The sequence below is a fragment of the Culex pipiens genome, chromosome 3 (assembly GCF_016801865.2).
Source record: "Culex pipiens pallens isolate TS chromosome 3, TS_CPP_V2, whole genome shotgun sequence".
Classification (NCBI taxonomy): domain Eukaryota; kingdom Metazoa; phylum Arthropoda; class Insecta; order Diptera; family Culicidae; genus Culex; species Culex pipiens.
In genome coordinates this window covers 138,572,539-138,593,554 of record NC_068939.1, presented here as the reverse complement: position 1 = coordinate 138,593,554, position 21,016 = coordinate 138,572,539, and the positions used below count along the sequence as shown (strand labels likewise).

The window sequence follows — 21,016 nt, the reverse complement described above, 5'->3', positions numbered from 1 at the left end:
AATGTTGAAAATAATATCAACAGTTAAAAATCGATTTTCCAGATTTCATGTAATTTATGTCAAATTCAAAGAGCTTTAAAGGGTATGCTCTGGAAATATTTTGGATTTACCTTTATTTTATTTTCTTGTTAAGAAAAAACAATGCATCGATGCTCCCCTCGCCATTTTTCGATCAGCCCAGTTATCGAACACGTACTGTACATAAGAAAATTAAAAGGTTGATGAGTCGGTTTTTTATTGTACTAATTGAATTAAAGACTTATTGAAATAAACTTCAAAAATTATAAAGTTTTTTTTTTAAATTCAGAATTTGATAACTATTGATACGCAAATTTGATCGAAAAACTACCATCTTACTAAACATTTATTTTGAAATAAAAAAATATAAATTCAGCAATGAAAAATATCATAGAATACTTTACAAAAAAGAATCCAGGTTGTTTGGGTCTAATATACAATTCAAACATAGTCTGCCCGAATTCTTCATTTACAATAAATTGAACAGTATTTTTATAGAGAAAAGAACACATGAAATTCATTTAAGGAAAGTTTGTCGAATTTTAACTAAATTTAAAATATTTTCCCGGTTTTTCAGTCGAATTCCCGAGTATTTCTCGCCGTGGAGTTGATTCCAGATTTTTTCTCGGTTTGCTGGTTTTCCCCCTACCCCTCTTTCTTTCCAAATAAAACCACCACCAGCTTGCATCGGTAAAACTTTATTGTTATTGATAATACTTGTTTGCCACCAATATTTCAGCTTATAGTCTAACCAACTCAGGGAGTTTCACCAGGATCGCCTCAATTTCCACTCAATTCTCAAGTCATCAATGTATAACTGTATAATCCCTAATCCTAGCAATTTGATTGATGTCATGTATATATTGACTAGCTTCGTAAAACAACTCGAATTTTTGCTCAATATTCGTTTGTGTTATAAGGTCTGCCGTTCTGTGATGCTTTCTTTTATCATTTTTTGTTTTGTTTCGATCCACTTTTTAAAACCATCAATTCTTACCTTCCGTCGTGCATTATCTTCCTATTGTCTAGCCTATGAGTTGGTTATATAAAATGATAGCCACCATCCTATACAATCTTTGCCCAAATACCAACGAGTAAAACTTAGAACACGATATTTTCATTCCGTATTTGTTTTGATTGAAAGTTAAATTAGCTACACAATACAACAGTTTTTTCTCCTTCTTCTTCTTCTTCTGTAGATAAAAGTCACACCAATAGAGAAAGGGTGAGTTGAGTTTGTTAAATTTTTTAATTCAATCCTTTTTTTGATGAGATTTCACTAGTTTTGTCCTGCTAGAACCGTTGCTGAGGGAATCCACCCCTCCGCTAGAAGAACGATTCACGCGGCAGTCCGGCGTTCATCCTGCGAAACAGTTCCTTCTCCCAGGGAGTCGTTCCGGTGGATCCTGCGGAGAGTGTTCGATGTTCGGTTAGAGGTTAGTAGCGGGAGACAGAGATGTTTCAGTGTTAGTAAGAGGACAGGTGGATCAGGTTCGCTTGGTTTGGGATCACAATTCCGGCGGATTGATTGGTCTCATTTACAGCTTTCTTGCACTACGATCTACAAGGTGTTTACGTACGTTACAACTATCAATGTTATTGTTACGGGGGCGTTTTTGGAATGGCAGGTGGGAGGATGGCATTTAAAATGCGAAAATTAAACTATGAAAAAATGGCTCATGCTTTTATAATGCAAAAAACAGTGAAATAGTAATAAAACAATTGAAAACTTTATTTATTTACTTTAGAAAATATTTAAAATTCTCGATTTATGATATCGTCTTACAGAACCACAGAAAAATGTTAAAATCATTTTAATAAAAGCTAGAAAATTCAGTCGAGTTTTATTTAGTAGTTTTTTTTTCAAGAATTTTGGTTTCAGTTTTCGTTATCTCCTGACAGTTGTTGTTTATTTCATTGACGTGACTTTAACCTGAAATGGTCATTCGTCACTTGTATCCTGACAGATGAGCAAGACAAGTTTTCAAACAATTTGTAGATATTATCGAAAATATTTTGATCTACACTTTTAGCAAATTGCGATTGAAATTGACCCCTTGAATGTTTATTTTAGCTCGAATAAAAGTTAAGATACATAATTTTATTTTCTGTTTTATTACAAAAACTTCAAAAAATATTTGCAACAGCCTTATTAATTATAAAACATTGTTCAATTCAGTCCAGACCCGTAGTCCTCTGAAAAAAATCACTTTGTATAATCAAATTTCGGGATAATCTAGGTTTCGGATAAACGAGTATGGACTGTACAAGGTTTTAAAATTTTTGTCAGCTGTATCATTATGATATTATTTTAATTGAAGTTTTTTGTGTTAAAAACTAAAAATATAACCAAAAACGAGCAAATTCAGATTGAGTGCGCTAAACTACACGGAGATATATGTGATTGGAAAATTTCCCTTGTTATTTCGTCATTTTCAAAATAATATCACAAGTTTAAATTTAAAAAATACTTCTCAGAAATTTGCAGTGTTTTAGTGCTAGAACTCAACTTTTGAATGAACCTGATACTTATCAATTGACATGCGTATTTTGAAAGATAGTTTAGTTTTTAAATCATCCCTGGAATTTTTAGATGACAATACCACGAAATCTATTGCCCCCATTTTCAATGATTATTGTTGTAACTCCTGCGAAATTTTCTAATCTTTCATCAACAATATAATGTAATGAAGCATCCTCTCCTTATTTCATATTTATAATAACATTATAAATTAAGTTGAGAATTACAGGGTAAATAGTACACGTAATGACATTCATTTTCATTGATTCGAATTTTTTGTGAGGATTACAGTGTATACAGTAAAAAAATATGGTTATTTTACATCTGGGAATTTAAATTCTCCACAAAGTTGTAAGAAAGTTGTAGGAATTTTTCGCAGCTACTCAAAAAATTTATTTCCGGTTGCTTTTCTTCGAAGAGTTTTTTTTAACTAAGAAAACCTAAAAAATCGAAATTTTATAGTTAAAAAAAGTAATTTATTGAAAACGGTTCATTTTATTAAAAAAAAAATGAAATTGGATTGTAAATTTGATATTACTTTAAAAAAAATATTCTTGGTATTTTCTTTGGCCAGATTTTCGATATTTTCGATTTTTCAAACAATAATATCTCCTCAACCAGATCTTACACCACCACGCACTATGGCTTCAAAAATCTTATTTTGGGAAAAACTTTAGTGATCGATAGTAAAATAAAAAATCTGATTTTTTTTCCTTCCGATAAGTCACCTAATACACCTATTTTGTATGACCAGTCCTCAAAATTGTACACCCAAAGCCGGGCAGCGCTCGTCCGAGAGAATAATGGCCTCGAGGCGAGAGTTCACGGACACAGAGAACACAGCTCGAGATGGACGAGAGAATTTATCCCTCGAGGTTCATTTGCAAAAAAAAAGTTCATCCGCTAAACAAAAAACCCAAAAGTGTCGACTACGGAAATCGAACCAGAGCCCTTTGACAGACTAATCCAATTACTAAACTGCCTCGGCCACCACAGCTTGGTGACTAAGGAGGGGTCAGATGCTGATGCATGACATTCTTGGCGATTTATGGTTTCAACTAGCGAATGAACACATTTGTTATGATTGTGCGAGTTGCTAGCATTATTCTTTCGATTTTGGCTTTGAGCTCTCAATATGGCTTTGATCTATTCTCTCGACACTGAATTTTGGGTGAATGGAGACATGTATAGCGAAAATAATGATGCACAATGCTTCATAAAAATAAAATAAAAATAAAAATTATAAAAATCGCGAAAAAAATGATTTTTTAGAGAACTACTCGACTACTAAAACACCATCCACAAATGACGAAGCATTTTTTCGAGGATTGAAACCCTCTGCCTCGCAGCATTTTCCTTTACAAAATTCAATGATTTTGTATGAATTGTCAGGCACCATCAACACTTTATTCAACTATTTTGCACAAATTAGTAATAGGACCTAATAGAAAAATGTCCAGATTTGTTCTGATCCTCATTTGCACTTATTTGCATTTTTATCTAAAACATACGGAATTTTCAGCGTTTTTGAGCAAGAGTCCAGATTCTCGGCTCAAATATCAGAAATAACTCACTCATCGCCGAACGAAACCTTGCCGACTGGAGCGCGCAACCATTCGCTAGCAAAAACGACACCAATCGCTTCACTTAGCGAAACAAACACTTCGTGAATTTCTTTGCCTACTCCGTCCGCCAACCCGAGTCACACACGAATATGCTCAGAGAGGAGAGAATCTAACAAAATACCACATTGGCGCTCACTTGGCCTGCACTACTGGAGCGTGATCTTTATTGACTGTCAATCTGTGTTTATGTATAATGTATACCACAGTTTGCCGTCTTTGATGTTGTGTTGTCATTAAAGTTGCAAAATATTTTTGATTTCAAGCAACTCAATCAATAACCAAAACAAAGCCGATCGCAGACTTTTTCGAGTCAGTTTTGAGCGACATAGCGCAATCCGCCTCTCTGAGCCATTCGCTGTACTACCCGATTGGTGTGAGAGGGAGAGAAAAGAGAGAGTATTCAGTATCGGTTGGTGTGAAAGTGACTAACTGTAGGAAACGGGGCAGAGCAGTTTTTCGTCGCGTTTGATCGCGAGTGAATGTGTATTTTTGGAGCCAGGACCCAGGACCCTTGCTTTTGAGTTGTGCAGATGAACAGTAGGGTGACAATAAAAAAAATCGACGTCAGGGATACCCTCGGATTCCTTAGACCAGTGTTTCTCAACCTTTTGCGATCCATTCCCCCCTTGACTGATTTGCAAGAACTTTATTACCCCACTCCCCTCCCCCTTAATTTTTTATTTACTGGTATCAATGTACAAATATAATTGGGTAATTCTCTACCAACTCACACGAAATCGGGAAAAGTTGCCCCGACCCCTCTTCGATTTGCGTGAAATTTTGTCCTAAGGGGTAACTTTTGTCCCTGATCACGAATCTGAGGTCCGTTTTTTGATATCTCTTGACGGAGGGGCGGTACGTTACTTTTTGCGTTCTTTGTTTCGTCGTCCGTGTCGCGGGTGACCATGAACGGCCATGATCGATGACGACCAACTTTTTCAAAACTTTTTTTTTCGTAAAATCGCGATAACTTGTGATGTTTATAAGCAAACCCCTTATGTCTATATATCATTTTTTTTGTAATTGTCTGCTCTACAACTTTCTAGAACATTGTTACACTCTAAAAAAATAACCCTGCAAGGTTAGAAAAAAACACGAAATTTTAAAATGTAAAATTTTGTTCTAACTGAAAAAATTACCCTTCTGGGTCAATGTGGATTCGAAAAGTGCATTAAATTTCCCATAAAATGATATGTTCCAAAAAATTTTACAGTCGAGTAACGGAAAATGGGAGAATTTTTAAAACTTTTTTAGTGTTTTTTTTCGATGAAAAATACGTTTTTTTCGGAATTCTGAGTACGCCATCAAATCGGGCGTCTAATTTTACATAAAAGTCCCGTTGACACCAAATTTCTATCTCATCACCGTTTCAGGCTGCAAATTATTGAAAAACACCTCTTTTTTTGCATGTTCAAAAATGGAAGGGGTCGTACCGCCCCTCCGTCACGAGATATCAAAAAACGGACCTCGGATTCGTGATCAGGGACAAAAGTTACCCCTTAGGACAAAGTTTCACGCAAATCGAAGAGGGGTCGAGGCAACTGCTGTGTGAGTTGGCGGAGAATTATCCAATTACATTTTCATAACAAATTAAAGTGTAAACTTTGCAATAAACTGTAAACGTTTTATTTTGACTAGAAAAAAAACTAACAGACAACGCAGGTGGATTGTTTGTTTATTTGATCAATTTTTTTGAACAAGAAAATCCACTATTCTAGGCTTCATTTAGTTTAAATTACAATACATAAATACAATTATCAAATATGAACAAATATTAATAATTATCTGCGGCAGAAGACAGATTACTCTCAAAAATGTAAAGAATTCAAACAATCTTAAATAATATTTGAAAAACTTTTTTTCAATTTTCAATTATTTTTCAAAAAAAAATTCTTGTAAAAAAGTGTACAAAAATCTTACTGAAACCAGCAAAAAAAATCTGTCACTAAAAAATCTGCTTGTTTCCAAAAAAAAACAAGTGCCTTAGAAATATTAAAAAAAAATTTATTGGTTCAAGGCATGTCAAAATTCTTAGAAATTGAAACTTTAATAATTATTTTTTGGGAAAAACAAATGTTGTTATTGAGCAATTCCATCTCAAATCAGGAATTTTTCTGGTACTTTTGTACCCGACCCTCTCCGATTTCAATGAAACTTTGTAGACATGTTATCCTAGGCCTATATAAGCCATTTTTGTGTATATGGAGCCAATTGTACTCGAAAATGACATTTGAGAAGGGCGTAAGTAATTAAGATATTTTTGTATTCTGTCATTTAAAAATGTCTGTATCTCGAAGCCGTTGCATCGTACCAAAAAGTGGTCAAAGACAAACTTGTAGGAAATTGGACGGGCTTTCTGAAAAAAAATACACTGAAAGAAAAATACATGCCACTTCTATGGGATTTTTCAATTTTTATGCTTAAAAGTTAAATTTAAAGGTGAAGTCACGATTTTTTTTCGTTCAAAATTTTTGAGGAAATAGCCTAAAATGTGTCAAAAAGACTCACGAAAAATGCAGGATGGTATGTCTCTTCTAAAAAAAATACAAAAATCATTTACTAAAACTATTTTTTTGAAAAGTGGTCTAAACGTCAAAATTTATGAAAACCGATAGTGGGAATCGATTCTCCAGACAATTTTACATAAAAGTCTCCATATTGACCATTGTCCTAAGTCCAACCCTTGCGAAGTTACAGCGGTTTTAAAAATAAAAATGTTGAAAAAACAGCTTTTTTGGTGGTTTTTGTCATTTTCTATATGACAGACTTGATTTTTCAGTCTCGAAAATATTTTTACCGGAAAGCTCGTCCAATTTTCCATAAGTTTGCCTTTGACAGCTTTTCAATTGGATGTATGGGCTTACAAATATAAGCTTAATTACATTACTCATAACTGAAAACAGAATATTTTTTTCAGTGTGGTAGAATTCTGGATAGTAAATCATCTTACGTAAATATTAAAACGAGTCAAATTGAAAAGCTGTCAAAGGCAATCTTATGGGAAATTGGACGAGCTTTCCGGTAAAAATAATTTCGAGACTGAAAAATCAAGTCTGTCATAAAGAAAATGCCAAAAACCACCAAAAAAGCTGTTTTTTCAACGTTTTTATTTTTAAAACCGCTGTAACTTCGCAAGGGTTGGACTTAGGACAATGATCAATATGGAGACTTTTATGTAAAATTGTCTGGAGAATCGATTCCCACTATCGGTTTTCGAACATTTGGACGTTTAGATCACTTTTCAAAAAAAACAGTTTCAGTAAATGTTTTTTGTATTTTTTTAGAAGAGACATACCATCCTGCATTTTTCGTGAGTCTTTTTGTAACATTTTAGGCTATTTCCTCAAAAATTTTGAACGAAAAAAAAATCGTGACTTCACCTTAAAATTTAAATTTTAAACATAAAAACTGAAAAATATCATAAAAGTGGCGTGTATTTTTCTTTCAGTGTATTTTTTTCAGAAAGCCCGTCCAATTTCCTACAAGTTTGTCTTTGACCACTTTTTGGTACGATGCAACGGCTTCGAGATACAGTCATTTTTAAATTACAGTATACAAAAATATCTAAATATCTTACGCCCTTTTCAAATGTCATTTTCGAGTACAATTGGCTCCATATACACACAAATGGCTTATATAGGCCTAGGATAACATGTCTACAAAGTTTCATTGAAATCGGAGAGGGTCGGGTACAAAAGTACCAGAAAAAATCCTGATTTGAGATGGAATTGCTCTATTATTAATCAAAGAAACTGAAAGTTGCAAAGAATGATTCAGATAATGATTTAAGACATTGAATTTCTATTGGACCCTCATTCCCCCCCCCCCCCCCCCCTAGAATAGCCAAATTCCCCCCAAGGGGAATTCCTCACCGGTTGAGAAATAGGCAAAAATAAGTAAAAAAGCAATCCTTTTTTACGACCCTCGAGTCTTTCCTGCTCATTTCTAGGCGTCCGAAGGTTATGAGTGGTGAGTCACCCAAAACCTCTTTTACGCAAATGGACCGACGTTTTACTTCCCCATCCGATAGAAGGCGTGATCAGGCAAATCTCGTCCGGGATTGAACCCAGGCCTGCTGGGGTAAGAGGCTACCACGCTAACCACTAAACCACCGGACCCGGCGCAAAAATAAGTATCTGGGCCAATTTTGAGCTAAATCGGTTAAGGTTTGGGGGTCGCTTTTTATCGTAAAAGTTGGGGAAAATCGCAAAAATTCATGCAGAAAAACATCGTTTCAGTATTTTCCTGCCAGGTGGCGCGAGTCTCGCCCAAAATTGTCCAAGTATGAGATTCTCGTAGGGAATTTATGTCCCTACAACTTTGTCAAAGGGTGCAAAACGATGCGAGGCCAGGGGAATTTCCAAAATTTTAAATTTTTCTTGTCACCCTAATGAACAGTTAAAAAACAAGATTCTTCATGAATTGATCGAAAACTGAACAAATAACGGCTTTGTTTTCAAATGGAGTTGAAGACGTTTGGCAACATAACCCAAGAATTGGAAGTTGTAGAATAACTCAGTATCGAAAATGCATACAAAAAATAAATAAATGAAATATTATAATTTTTTTAACATTCCGCACTTTTTATCCAACTTCTCACCTGCCTTGACCAAAGGGACGTGTTGTGGTCTCTACATTACAATCTAACAATATTTGTTGTGTATGTGTCGTCGTCGTTGTGGATCTCACAGCAATTTGGAGCGGATGAGGGGACGTGCTTAACTATCTACGCGGCGTAGGCGGCTAAATTGGTTGCTAAAAAACTTGTCTTGGGAAATTATTTTGACTATACTTTTTACCAAAAGCTAGCACTGGGGGGCGCAGAGTCTTACACACTGTGTGTGAGGGGGGAGCTAAAATGCTTGCTTGGTGTCACTTTATATTATTTATTTGTTTGTTTCATTTAAGGTACTAACAACTATCGACAAATGGCTTTGCATGGGTTCGTGTGCTTTACAACGAATACACTTTTGCGTGATTGATTCTGTGTGTGTGCCTTAAATGGAATCGACTTTTCAAGAAAATGCGTGCGTCGGTAGTGTTCAGTCTGTGCATAATCCACACCCTTTCTGTTGAGGTTTCTGTGCGAGGGCGCTAAGCTTGCTTGTGGGACTAAGGGTCGTACAGAGTACTACAAGTTCAAGTGTCCTTGCTGTACGTGGGAGTAAGCCACCGATTGGGAATGCTCTTACTAGCGCTGCTAACACTAGCGGACCGCTGAAAGATGCCAAGCGCCCGTTTGCGGCACGTGGTCAGCCGCCGGGAGCGGAAGGGGCTCCTTCGGCCGCTGCCACCGCCACCACCAAGCTGTTGCTGCGAAGATGATTCTGCTGCCTCTAATACTGCTGCTGCTTCGTCCTCCCCTACGGCCACCATCTCCGGGGCGGCTTCCAGCAGCTGGAAGCCGGAACCGGCGGTGGCCACTGGTTCTAGCCGGGACCCTAGCGAGAGCTGGCGAAGCATTCGCTAGTCTCATTGACTCAGATTACCCTGGACGTGCTGCAGTCCCGAGCACAGGTGCAGCATGATGACGCTCAGCGCCTGGACGCGCTCGTCCGACTGGCCGGCCAGGAAGGCGGACCGGGCAGCGTCCGACTGCTGCTGCTGCTGCTGCTGTTGGGAAGTGGTGCTGGTGCTGGTACTGCTGGCGTCCTTTTCGATCACTGAAAGTACGGAAAGGAAACACAGTTTATTAAATTTGTAATGTCTGAAAACATCAATTTGTATCAAACATAAAGGCAGAGCAATAAAACTTTCACAACAATGATGAACTCAAAAAAAAACGGAAAAAGAATATTCGTCATTCGCTATAATCAGTGTTGTAAATGAGTGATAGCAAAAACTATCATTTGATAAATCCTGAAAAAAAAATATAAGATAGGGGAAATATACCTATTTTAATCACACTAAACCGTTTGACCAATTCTCATCACTTTTGTCGTTTGCCGCTATTAAATCAACATTTTCAGATGTATCAACAATGGAAAGTTGCTTGCTCACTTTTAGTTGAGCTATTTATTACTTTGGAACAGTCAAAAACACTTTATGAAAGCTGCAATTCATGTTCAAAGTGCTGATAGGCCGATAATAGAAATAGGCTGAAAAAGGGTACCGTAAAACGGGGTGACTTTGATAGCCGGGGTGACTTTGATAGGTTTGCGATTTTTCCGCAAAATGAAGAGTACAATTAAAATACGTACGGAATGGTTTAGAAACATACTGACCGTGGTAGAGAAGTGTTCAAAGTACCTCAAGAAGAACTTTGCATAAAATTTTGAAATGTTTAAAATGTTAGTTAACTATAATTAAGAATATGTTCATGAAAGTCATTATTTAAAACTTCTCAAAGTGTCATGATTTTCTCAATGAACATGATTTTGAATCGGAAAACGGAATGCATTTTCGGGTTCTTTGGACAATTTTCCACTAGGAGAATGTTAAATAAGTTTGTAAATAATAAAAATTATGTGTCCTTGAAACACAATGAAAAAAAATCTCCAAATTTATAGACAATTTCAGTTGAACAAATTTCATGTAAAATGTGAAAACTTGTTATTTATGCTTTGTATTCAGTTTAAAATGCAATATAAATCGATAATTTTATAAACAAAACTAGTTTTAACAAATTTCAGGCAAAATTCCTACTTTTCAACAATTTTATGTAAAATTTATTTATTTTGATAAAAAGCTTATAAACTTAGTTAACTAAGTTTAAACATTGATTTTTAAAAACTATATCAGCTACTTTAGTGATGGAACATTTAACGTACAAATAAAGTTTGAACACTTTAAATATGATTTTAACAAAAAAACTATGACTATCAAAGTCACCCCGGAATTTAAACTAAGAATTTTTAACGTAACTATTTTTCTAAACACTATTGAAAAGACTTTTTTTCCAAAATAGTGCATGGACTTTGTGTGGCCTACCCCAGTACATGTTTTAAAAATAATAATCTTGAGAAAAACCTTACCTGTTGGAAAATATTTCAAAAACAAATTGAAATCCTATCAAAGTCACCCCGGTTTACGGTATAGTTCCCCTAGTGTAGCAATCGTCACTATAGCTTGTGCATTCTCATCTTTTGTCGCGAAATTCCCAGCAAGGGAACTCTCTTTCCATCACTCCTCCTCCTATTCCTCGACTACACGCTCTCAGAGTCTTTCGTTCTCTCAGAAAGCTAAAATGAAAGAACGTTAGATGGCTATTTTGAACCGATCACGCATTATGTCCCGTTAAGCTGCGCTGGTGAAATTGCTTCGTGGAGGCATTTGGAGCCTAACATTTCAAAAGGGCACAAAACTCTTGTTTACAAAAGTTTTGTGCCCTGTTGAAATGGTAAAACACTGTTGGACCACTATTGGAACGGTAACTTCATCTCGCTGGTTCTCGAGCATAACTCAATAATCGGGATGTTTTTTTACAGTGATTTGTTTGAATGTCTAGATGAACCTAAACTTTTTCAGAACTCTTTTTGATCAATTCTATAAGTTTCACAAAAAAAAAAAACAAATTTGATCAAATCGAGTACTGCAAAATTCTATGATCATTTAGACATCCAATTCACCAAAAATAGTCGTCCCGATTGGTTGAGTTGTGCCGAAGAATGAGCGAGTTGAAGTTACCGTTCTGTTCTTACGGTCGTGGATAGGCCTAAGGGTCACAATTGGTGTGAACAAGTTCAATTTCACGTACTCAGTTTTTTTTGTCATCAAATCTGCATCTGGATAGTGAAACAAAATGAGGGGGAGAGGTTTTACATTTTTAAGACTGCATCTGACTCGCCGACTTTTTCAACGGTCGTTTCCAGCGACCAGGTCCAATATCACCTAGGTTTTTATATAATTTTCCGTTTTTCTTGTCACCCTAGTGACCACTAGTCTGTTCCATTTTGCGGTCATGTCGAGGAATTACGTGTTATAAGATATGAAAAAAAAAATTCTAACACCTTCGTTTCGATTTACTGAAAAAATAACTATTTTAACAATTTTATCGAAAATCAATGTGAATCAATACAAAAAATGCCTTCATAAGGTTTATTTTGTTAATTTTTATTTAAAAAGTTTTATCAAAGGATCAATTATTTTTGGTTGATTTCGGTAAGAACAGATACAAATCAACTGAATTAGTATATCAATTTCTTAATTCAAAGCTTCTAAACTGCCCATGTTCGCATAAATGTCCCATATGCAAAAACAGCAAGCTGAGAAAAACGTATTTGAAGTTTGTCCCACACATAAGGCTACGTGTTAAGTTTTCACGAAAAAACTCGATTTCCTCCTGATTTCTAGAACAAAGTACTGGATGTGATAGGCTCTTTTGAAAGAGCACACGATTTTGAACCAAACTGCATCATTAACTCAAAAGTGATGAAAATGCATATGGGACATGTATGCGATCATGGGCAGTAAACTACTTTTAAAACTGCTGTTTCTTTTCAACCTGTAGTATATACTGATGCTCCCCCGTGGACGGTAATGTTACTTAAATTCCATTCTTTTAAACTTGTATTAGAGAAAAATCAGTAACTTTCTAAGGAATTTTCTGACGACATTTTAGAAAAAAAATGGACACACCGAAACAAAAATAGCCTATTTTTAGATTCCCACAATCACTTTTAAATTTTTGTTTTTTTTATTAAGCTTTAGGGAATTTTTTTTAAACATGTTTTTAGGAAATAGAAATTTGAGTCAAAAAAATAAGTAAGTAAGTTTTTTTAAAGTATTTCCCATGATTGTCCAGTCCTGAAAATATTTTTTTTCGAAAAGTTCAAAATTTCCAATAAAATTGTTGCTGAAATACAGCGAATAAAAAAAAAGAAACAAGAGATTTGAAGTTTTTAAGTCTCATCCAAACATTCCCACATTTTGTGATGCCAATATCTCAGCAACTAATGGTCCAATTTTAATTTTTGAATATGACACATTTGTGAAATTTTATGATCCGCTCGATTTTTATTTAATTTTGGAATCAGCGTGTAATACAGTCCAGACTCGATTATCCGAAGGCTTTGGCCAAATTTCTTTTCGGATTATCAAATCCTCGGATAATCGAATCACGAAAACATTTTTTTTTTCGCTGTCTTACTTTTGATTGTTGAGCTCTAGTATGACCTCTTAACTACTCTAAGATTATTTAGAATTTTTGAATCCAAGATGGCGGCTATAATGGCGGTGACGAAATATTGGAAAAAAATGCATTTTATTGTGAATCAACTATTTAAATTTAACTAAAATGGGGTCGCAGAACTCGAATTTAATGTTAAAAAAAGAAAATAAAAAACACCTTTTTTTTTAGATTCGATTAATCGAAGTCCCATTAAAACCATCGGATAATCGTACTTCAGATAATCGAAATTTCGGATAATCGAGGGTTCGGATAGTCGAGTCTGGAATGTATTAAATTTTTAGCCATAATGGACATCACTTCAAAATTTTCGATTATGTATGTACCATACAAAACTTTTGTATTTGTATTGGTGAACCAATGACACAAAATAGCTTTTTTGGTAATAGGGAAGGCCCCACAAAGTTTGAGTCAAATAAGAAAAAACGAAAAATAAAAATGGTCGAAATTGACCGATTTTCATACTCAAGAGATTTCTGTTGTAGTGAGTACAAAAGTATATTTTTGTATTTTTTTAAATTTATTTTTCTTTCAAAACAAAATTTGAGTAATGCGACTTTATTTCCGCCAAATTTTAATAGTTGAATGCCTACTAAATTACAAAATATATGTTTTTGATAATTTATCATCGCCTTTTTGGACGTCATTTTGGATAAATAATCTAAATCACTTTAGCGTAGTCTGGGGGTAAACTATTGAACATTTTCCAAGGCCTTCAGATAATTGAATGTGAAATATATTGCAATTGGATGTGCCCACTTAAGCTAGACTAGCTTAATGTTGTAGTAAAGTTAATATCCAATAAATGTTTAACAATCAATAAAAAGTTAAAAGTTTCATAATATTTTGACAGGGCCAAATAGTTTTTCTTCTTTGTTTGTATGGAGGATTAGTGCGTTTCGCTCCTTGTTCAATGTACATATTGCATACAATGTCTGGATCGTATGCAAAAGCGACGAACCGCCCTAATTCTCCTTACAAATTATGGAGATATTTAGGAGGAGGAGGGGATAAAATAAGGACCCCAAATGTCATGCTTGCCCTCAAAATGAGCACGGGCAGTATTTAAATTTGTGTAGATTGTGGATATAAATTTTAGATTACTTTTTCAAAATAAGCAATGCGTCATGGGTTTCCTACGTACATAGAACCTTTTGAAAAGTAAACGAAACCCCGTCTTTTCAGAATCAATTTGTTAGAAGAAAAAAAAAACCAACTAAAAATACAAGCCAGATAGCAATTACAACTTACATTTAGTGCCGTTTTCTTTCGCAACATTTAGGACTTGATAGGATTGATTCAGCGTCTCGCAGTCCAACGCAACGTGAAGTTTGTTAAGCTAAAAGACAAACACAGCGGTTAGTACGGGGGCGTCTACAAGCACAAACCATCCTCCTACAACAACCCACCCAACGCCGCCCTCTCTTACCAGCTTGTTGATCTTCTCGGTCCGCACGTCCGCCTCGCACTCCGCGTAGATAATCTTGCTCGAACTCTTCGCCAGCGCCATTAACGTATCGGACGACCCGTACTCCATCAGCGGCGCGGTCAGCTCGACGATCTGGTCCATCTGCAGCTCCTTGACGTCATCCGGCAGAGCCTCCAACCGCTGGGTGACCACCACAAACGGGTTGGCGTTGGCCACGTTCGCCAGCGATTGCTTGCGCGGGGTGTGCTGAGGCGTCGGGGGAAGGCTTTTGCTGCTCTGGTTCAGCGACGACACCATCGGGATCGACAGGTTGTTGGCCGAGTTGACCCGCTTGAGGCCTTGGGCGAGCAGGTCGCTGAAGCTCTGCCTGTGGGATTCCAGGCGGGACTTTGCCTGCTGCTGCTGTTCTTCGGCGATGTCCACAAAGTCCTCCACCTCGATGGTGGGCGAATCGACCTCGGTCACGCGGAACTCCGGCTGGCTAGAGCCGCTTCCGGCGATGGAGCTTGTCTGCGTGGCGTCTCCGGCACTGCAAACCGTGGAACTTTGACACTTGTTGATGCACTTTTTGTGGCAGCACATGGCACATTCCCGGCACTGGACGGCGTCCTTGAGCCAGATCTTCTTGCCGCAGTAATCGCACTGGGTCGTCCGGTGGAAGTGCGTCCGGATGAAGTCGTGCTGCTGCTGCTGCGATGAGGGAGGTTGCACGAGTTTAGTCTCGGACGACGTGGCGGCGTCTGGTTTGTCCTCGTCGAGCTTGTCCGCCGAGCCCTTGCTGATGGTGATGAGTTTGAGCTTTTTGATGTTTTCGGTGCTGCTTTTCATCGAGGGGGTGCTGCCGGACGCGGTTGCGAGCGATCCTTCGGTCCAGACGAACGAGAGTAGGACGTCACCGTAGCAGTAGTTCTGGTCGAAGCCGGACTGCATGGACAGCTGGTGGTTTGATCTGAGAGAAATAAGAACTTACATTTTGAAGGAGTTGAGTCGTCCAAAAGAAACTTACACATCAATCGCCTCCGGCGGCAGCAACGGGTACTTTTTCAAGTGATGCCCCAGATGGGACTCGCTGCACTCCTGCAATATGCTACTGATCGGAATGTTCAAATAGCCCAACAATCGATGCTCATCGCTACTTTTGCCAAACACGCTCAAATTCAGGTAGGAGAACGGTTCCATCAGCTGGAAGCTGCACAGGTCACCCATTCGGATGAACGAGTTGAACTCACAGTCTACGGAGGAATGCTGCGGGAATCCGTCAAATGTGGCCTTTTTTGGCGCCGGCTCATGGTGTGGCGACTTGGACGGGGCGTCTTCTTTCTTCTCTTTGGACGCGTCCAATCGCTTCACGGGAGTCGTTCCGGGAGTATTGGAGAGGCTGGATTCTCCTCCGCTGTCCCGCGAACTCCGCCGGGACAGTTTGGTCTTCTCCTTGACGGCTGCCGTTCCGATCTGTACCGCTTCCACATTCTTGCTGAACGTGATCAAGTTGGGATCGATCTCCTCGTAGTCCTCTAGGTCGTCCATTAGGCCGTCGTTCTTGATCACGCCTGGAATGATCCGTTCGATGCGCAGTATGAACATGGGTCTGTTCAGCGCTTTGATGATCTTTGCCACCTGATTGATTGTGTTGACCCGTTTGCCCTGGATCGACAGCAGCAGATCACCACGCTTCAGGTCCGCTTTGGAAGCAGGTGTGTTCGGGATAACGGCTTCAATAATGACCAGCTGGTCGGACTGTTTAAACACAATTCCAATCTGCTGGTTTTTAGCCTTGTGAATCTCGAGATCTAGCGAAACTACCATGTTGTTGTCGTCCTGCTGCCGGGCCACAACCCAGGGCATGTGGGCCAAAGTAAGAATGCAATACACGTGGGACAACCGAGCGGTTCCATTCAACCGAGTGATTTCCTCCACAATGACTTCCAGCGTTCCGCTGGGCGGAATCTCCGGCTGGTCGTAGTCTTCATCCACACGGTGGAAGAAGGGTTTATATCTACGACAAGATCAATATTCAATACCCAGCAAGCAACCCTCAAATTCCACAACATACCTTAGCTTATAGTTTGGCAACGTGTGTTTCCTCCGGATCGCCTTCCGGATCTGGTTCGAGATGAGGCTCGTCACGTTCGATTGCATCTGGCGACCCTGGAACTGCGACTGGACTTCCAGGTCGACCTTCGGATCGCCGACAAAGCTCAACGACCAGTGGGTGTACGGTTTTCGCGTGAATTGCAACCGAGCAATGCCCGACACTTGTCGCACTGAAAAATGGTACCAGTTTTGAATACCCCGTACCCAATGTTGTGAATAATTAACAGCCCAAGTACCTTTCACCGAAAGCGATCCCTTCTTGCCCAGTACCATGTCGGCATCGATTGCCAGCCGAAAGTTGCCCTCGTAGCTCAGATCCAGCAGCACGTCCAGGCTCTCGATGTGCTGCTCGTCCTGGTGCAGGTCCACGTTGTGCAGGCGGATGTTTTTAATCTCCGGGAACTGGCTGCCCAGGTCCAGGTCGCGAATCTGGAAGCAATCCATAGTAAGAATTTTTCATGTTGAATAATTGTTTTGTTTATATTGTTTGATTGAGTATACTATAGTATGCATTATAAATTCTCACTTATAATTGGTTCCTCCATACAAAAGTGCTACGAAAAAAAAAAAAGTGACTGCTTTTATTTTAATTTCAAAGCAAACATCTCAATATTTTCACAGATTCTGAAAGTACGTTGAATTTGCCATAAGAATCAACTTTTGGTGTAAAATTTGACGTTCGATTTCGAGAATTTTGCTTTTCTAATATGTTATTGAAAAAGCTGTGATTCTGGTCTGTTATTTAACATACACTAATCTTTTTCATGTTTTTAATTTAAAATTGACAGCTGAATCGAAAACCATGCGTCGAATACAACGTGGTTTATAAAAAAAAAAGTAAACCTTTTTTTGCACCTACCTACCATTTCGTGACGTTACAACGCAAACTTTTACAAAAAGGGTGTTTTCCTTGCGTTGTAACGTCAAGAAAATTCGAAAAAGTTTAGTTTTTAAATCTTTGAAAGTATTTAAAAGTTGGTTCTAGAAGCCTTAAACTATGTAGAAACCCAATCAAATCATCACATCTCTATTGCCCTTAAATTCAAAAAAATCAAATCAAATTATTCGCTCTACAGCATTGCCTTGGCGTTCTCGATTGCGAGATTCCTACTCGAAACTAGGTGTCCGAAGGCTTGATTGTTGAGGCAATTGCAAACCTCTTTTTACACCTTAGCTTCCATCCACCCCGGGATTCGAACTGACGACCTTTGGATTGTTAGTCCAACTGCCTACCAGCGACTCCACCGAGGCATGACCCAGGGAGACGACTCCTACACCTGGACTGAGCTAACGACCTAACCTTTTTTTTTAGGTTAGTCCGGGACCAACATTTACTTCCCTTCCGACGGAAGGCGTGATCAGACAAATCTCGTCTCGAAAAATGCCACCGGGACCGTCTGGGATCGAACCCAGGCAGACTGGGTGAGAAGCAACCACGCTTACCCCTACACCACGGTCCCGGCTGCCCTTAAATTAAGTTTTTAAATTATCGCACTGCTATCCCGGGCAGACTGTAATAACAAAATTCATGCCATTTCAACAACGAATACTGTTAAAATAACAGAAAGTGTTATCGAATATTTTTGGAAAATTCATTTTTGCATAAGGGTTTAATAACAGTTTATGTTATCATAACAAAATTTGTTATTGGTCTGTTATTGGTTGAAAGCCAAAACAACTTTTGAATAACACTTTTTGTTATGGAAGAATACCTCCAACTGTTATTGGGATGATCGGATTAGTTGTTAAAACAACAAAAAATAATAACAAAGATTTGTTCGAAGAATAACTTAAAATGTTATTAGTCTGTTATTACAATAACAATCCAATAACAAAAAAAAATCATAACGACGAATAACAAATCTTGTTATAAATGATATAAAATGTTATTGGCCTAGTATTTTTTAACATCAAAAAATGTTATTCCCAAGTTATTTCCGTCTGCTCGGGATACCAGCCCGGAGAATGTGTTCTGTACCTCAAAAAGGGATTTCTGAACGATTTAATGTCTTCAGCAAAGTTGTAGGTTGTAATATGGACCTTTACAAATTCTCAATGTTGATAAACCCGAACTTCATCCTTTTGTTTTTTATTTCAATTTTTGAAATGTTTTCAAAACATTTTAATTTTACGGCAATTTTAACGATTCAGCCAACCTCTTTTAACTGAGATTTTTGAAATTTAATTCATTAGAATAAATTATCTTTAAATATAAAAAAAGTGAAAAAAGATATTTTAAATTTCGTTTGCTTTTACATCATTTTAAAAGAAAAAGAAAATTTGAGTAATTCAAAAAAGTTAGTTAAAAATTAAAATTAATATTGACACTACAAGCCTAGGTTTCAACATTTGGATGAAAAAAGTGTTTTAAAATGCATTTTACACGCGGCCAGTTGCTATGCAATCATTTGTTTTCGAAATATCATTTCATGAAAATTTTAAATGTTTTCAAAGGAGTTCAAACATGCTAAATATGATTTTAAACGCAGGAAAATGCATTTTAAACTGGTTTTCGGTTGATTGAACTTTAAATTTCATTAAAATTTTGAAGTTTTTCGAAAAAATATTTTTTTTGCCCCCTGATTATTCATGCTTACTTTGAAGGGGGCGACATAAACTTTGAAATTTTTTTTGCAACGGCCACATTAATAATTCCAGAAAATTAGAACATGAAAAACATAAAAAACTGTATTTATGAAAAGAATGTTTGTTCATACTTTTTTTGCATTTAATGTAATTTTTTCATTTTCATTTAAATATATTTTACAGATATTCAATAAAAAATAGAAAGCTCAACTGCTTTGCGTTTTCTTTCTTTGCAGTTTTGAATACCTATCGTTCTGTCACATTCCTATTGAAATGCTAAAATAATGAAAAAATGTTTATTTGTTGAAACATGCTTTGAACACCATGCATGTTACAACCAAAGCTTATTTCGCTGGAACTTTTCGTAAAACAATGTAATAAACAATATTTTCGAGAATGAGTTTCAAAATGCCTGTTGAAAATCTGGTTGATTGCTTGAATAAAAAACACTCAATGTTTCGGCATTTCGCGGTACATATTTACGAAATTTCACGGTCAAGAGCAAATTACACGGAGCACGAAATCGCGAAAAATCACTGGTTCTATACCAGACATGACGTTCTTTTATTGAGATATTATGAATGATTGTTAAATACATTCAAAAAGTTTCTAATAAATCATTTTTAAAGTATTAGATTTTGATAATGTGCATGGTTTTTTTATTGATAGCCATTTTGTTAAGTTTATTTATTTATTTTTGTTTTTTTGTTCTTTGTTCTTTTGTTCTTTTGTTCTTTTTTTCTTTTGTTCTTTTGTTCTTTTGTTCTTTTGTTCTTTTGTTCTTTTGTTCTTTTGTTCTTTTGTTCTTTTGTTCTTTTGTTCTTTTGTTCTTTTGTTCTTTTGTTCTTTTGTTCTTTTGTTCTTTTGTTCTTTTGTTCTTTTGTTCTTTTGTTCTTTTGTTCTTTTGTTCTTTTGTTCTTTTGTTCTTTTGTTCTTTTGTTCTTTTGTTCTTTTGTTCTTTTGTTCTTTTGTTCTTTTGTTCTTTTGTTCTTTTGTTCTTTTGTTCTTTTGTTCTTTTGTTCTTTTGTTCTTTTGTTCTTTTGTTCTTTTGTTCTTTTGTTCTTTTGTTCTTTTGTTCTTTTGTTCTTTTGTTCTTTTGTTCTTTTGTTCTTTTGTTCTTTTGTTCTTTTGTTCTTTTGTTCTTTTGTTCTTTTGTTCTTTTGTTCTTTTGTTCTTTTGTTCTTTTGTTCTTTTGTTCTTTTGTTCTTTTGTTCTTTTGTTCTTTTGTTCTTTTGTTCTTTTGTTCTTTTGTTCTTTTGTTCTTTTGTTCTTTTGTTCTTTTGTTCTTTTGTTCTTTTGTTCTTTTGTTCTTTTGTTCTTTTGTTCTTTTGTTCTTTTGTTCTTTTGTTCTTTTGTTCTTTTGTTCTTTTGTTCTTTTGTTCTTTTGTTCTTTTGTTCTTTTGTTCTTTTGTTCTTTTGTTCTTTTGTTCTTTTGTTCTTTTGTTCTTTTGTTCTTTTGTTCTTTTGTTCTTTTGTTCTTTTGTTCTTTTGTTCTTTTGTTCTTTTGTTCTTTTGTTCTTTTGTTCTTTTGTTCTTTTGTTCTTTTGTTCTTTTGTTCTTTTGTTCTTTTGTTCTTTTGTTCTTTTGTTCTTTTGTTCTTTTGTTCTTTTGTTCTT

At 36.6% G+C, this 21,016-nt stretch overlaps 1 protein-coding gene across 2 annotated transcripts in view; it reads right to left on the bottom strand.

The window, feature by feature from the left end:
• Window positions 1–700: 700 nt before the first annotated feature.
• The window catches only part of LOC120417332 (PDZ domain-containing protein 8), a 65,404-nt gene continuing 45,088 nt past the window's right edge, over window positions 701–21,016 (bottom strand). The window contains exons 3-9 of one of the 2 annotated variants that reach the window (XM_039579318.2): window positions 17,051–17,243; window positions 16,774–16,984; window positions 15,727–16,716; window positions 14,721–15,669; window positions 14,543–14,630; window positions 9,654–9,827; window positions 701–1,424 (exon numbers count right to left, since the gene is read on the bottom strand). In XM_039579318.2, coding sequence (XP_039435252.1) covers window positions 1,345–1,424; window positions 9,654–9,827; window positions 14,543–14,630; window positions 14,721–15,669; window positions 15,727–16,716; window positions 16,774–16,984; window positions 17,051–17,243 — 2,685 coding nt within the window. In that variant the 3' untranslated portion in view covers window positions 701–1,344. Of the gene's footprint in view, window positions 1,425–9,653; window positions 9,828–14,542; window positions 14,631–14,720; window positions 15,670–15,726; window positions 16,717–16,773; window positions 16,985–17,050; window positions 17,244–21,016 lie in introns of those variants that run through there. The other variant, XM_039579319.2, reaches the window with a different exon arrangement.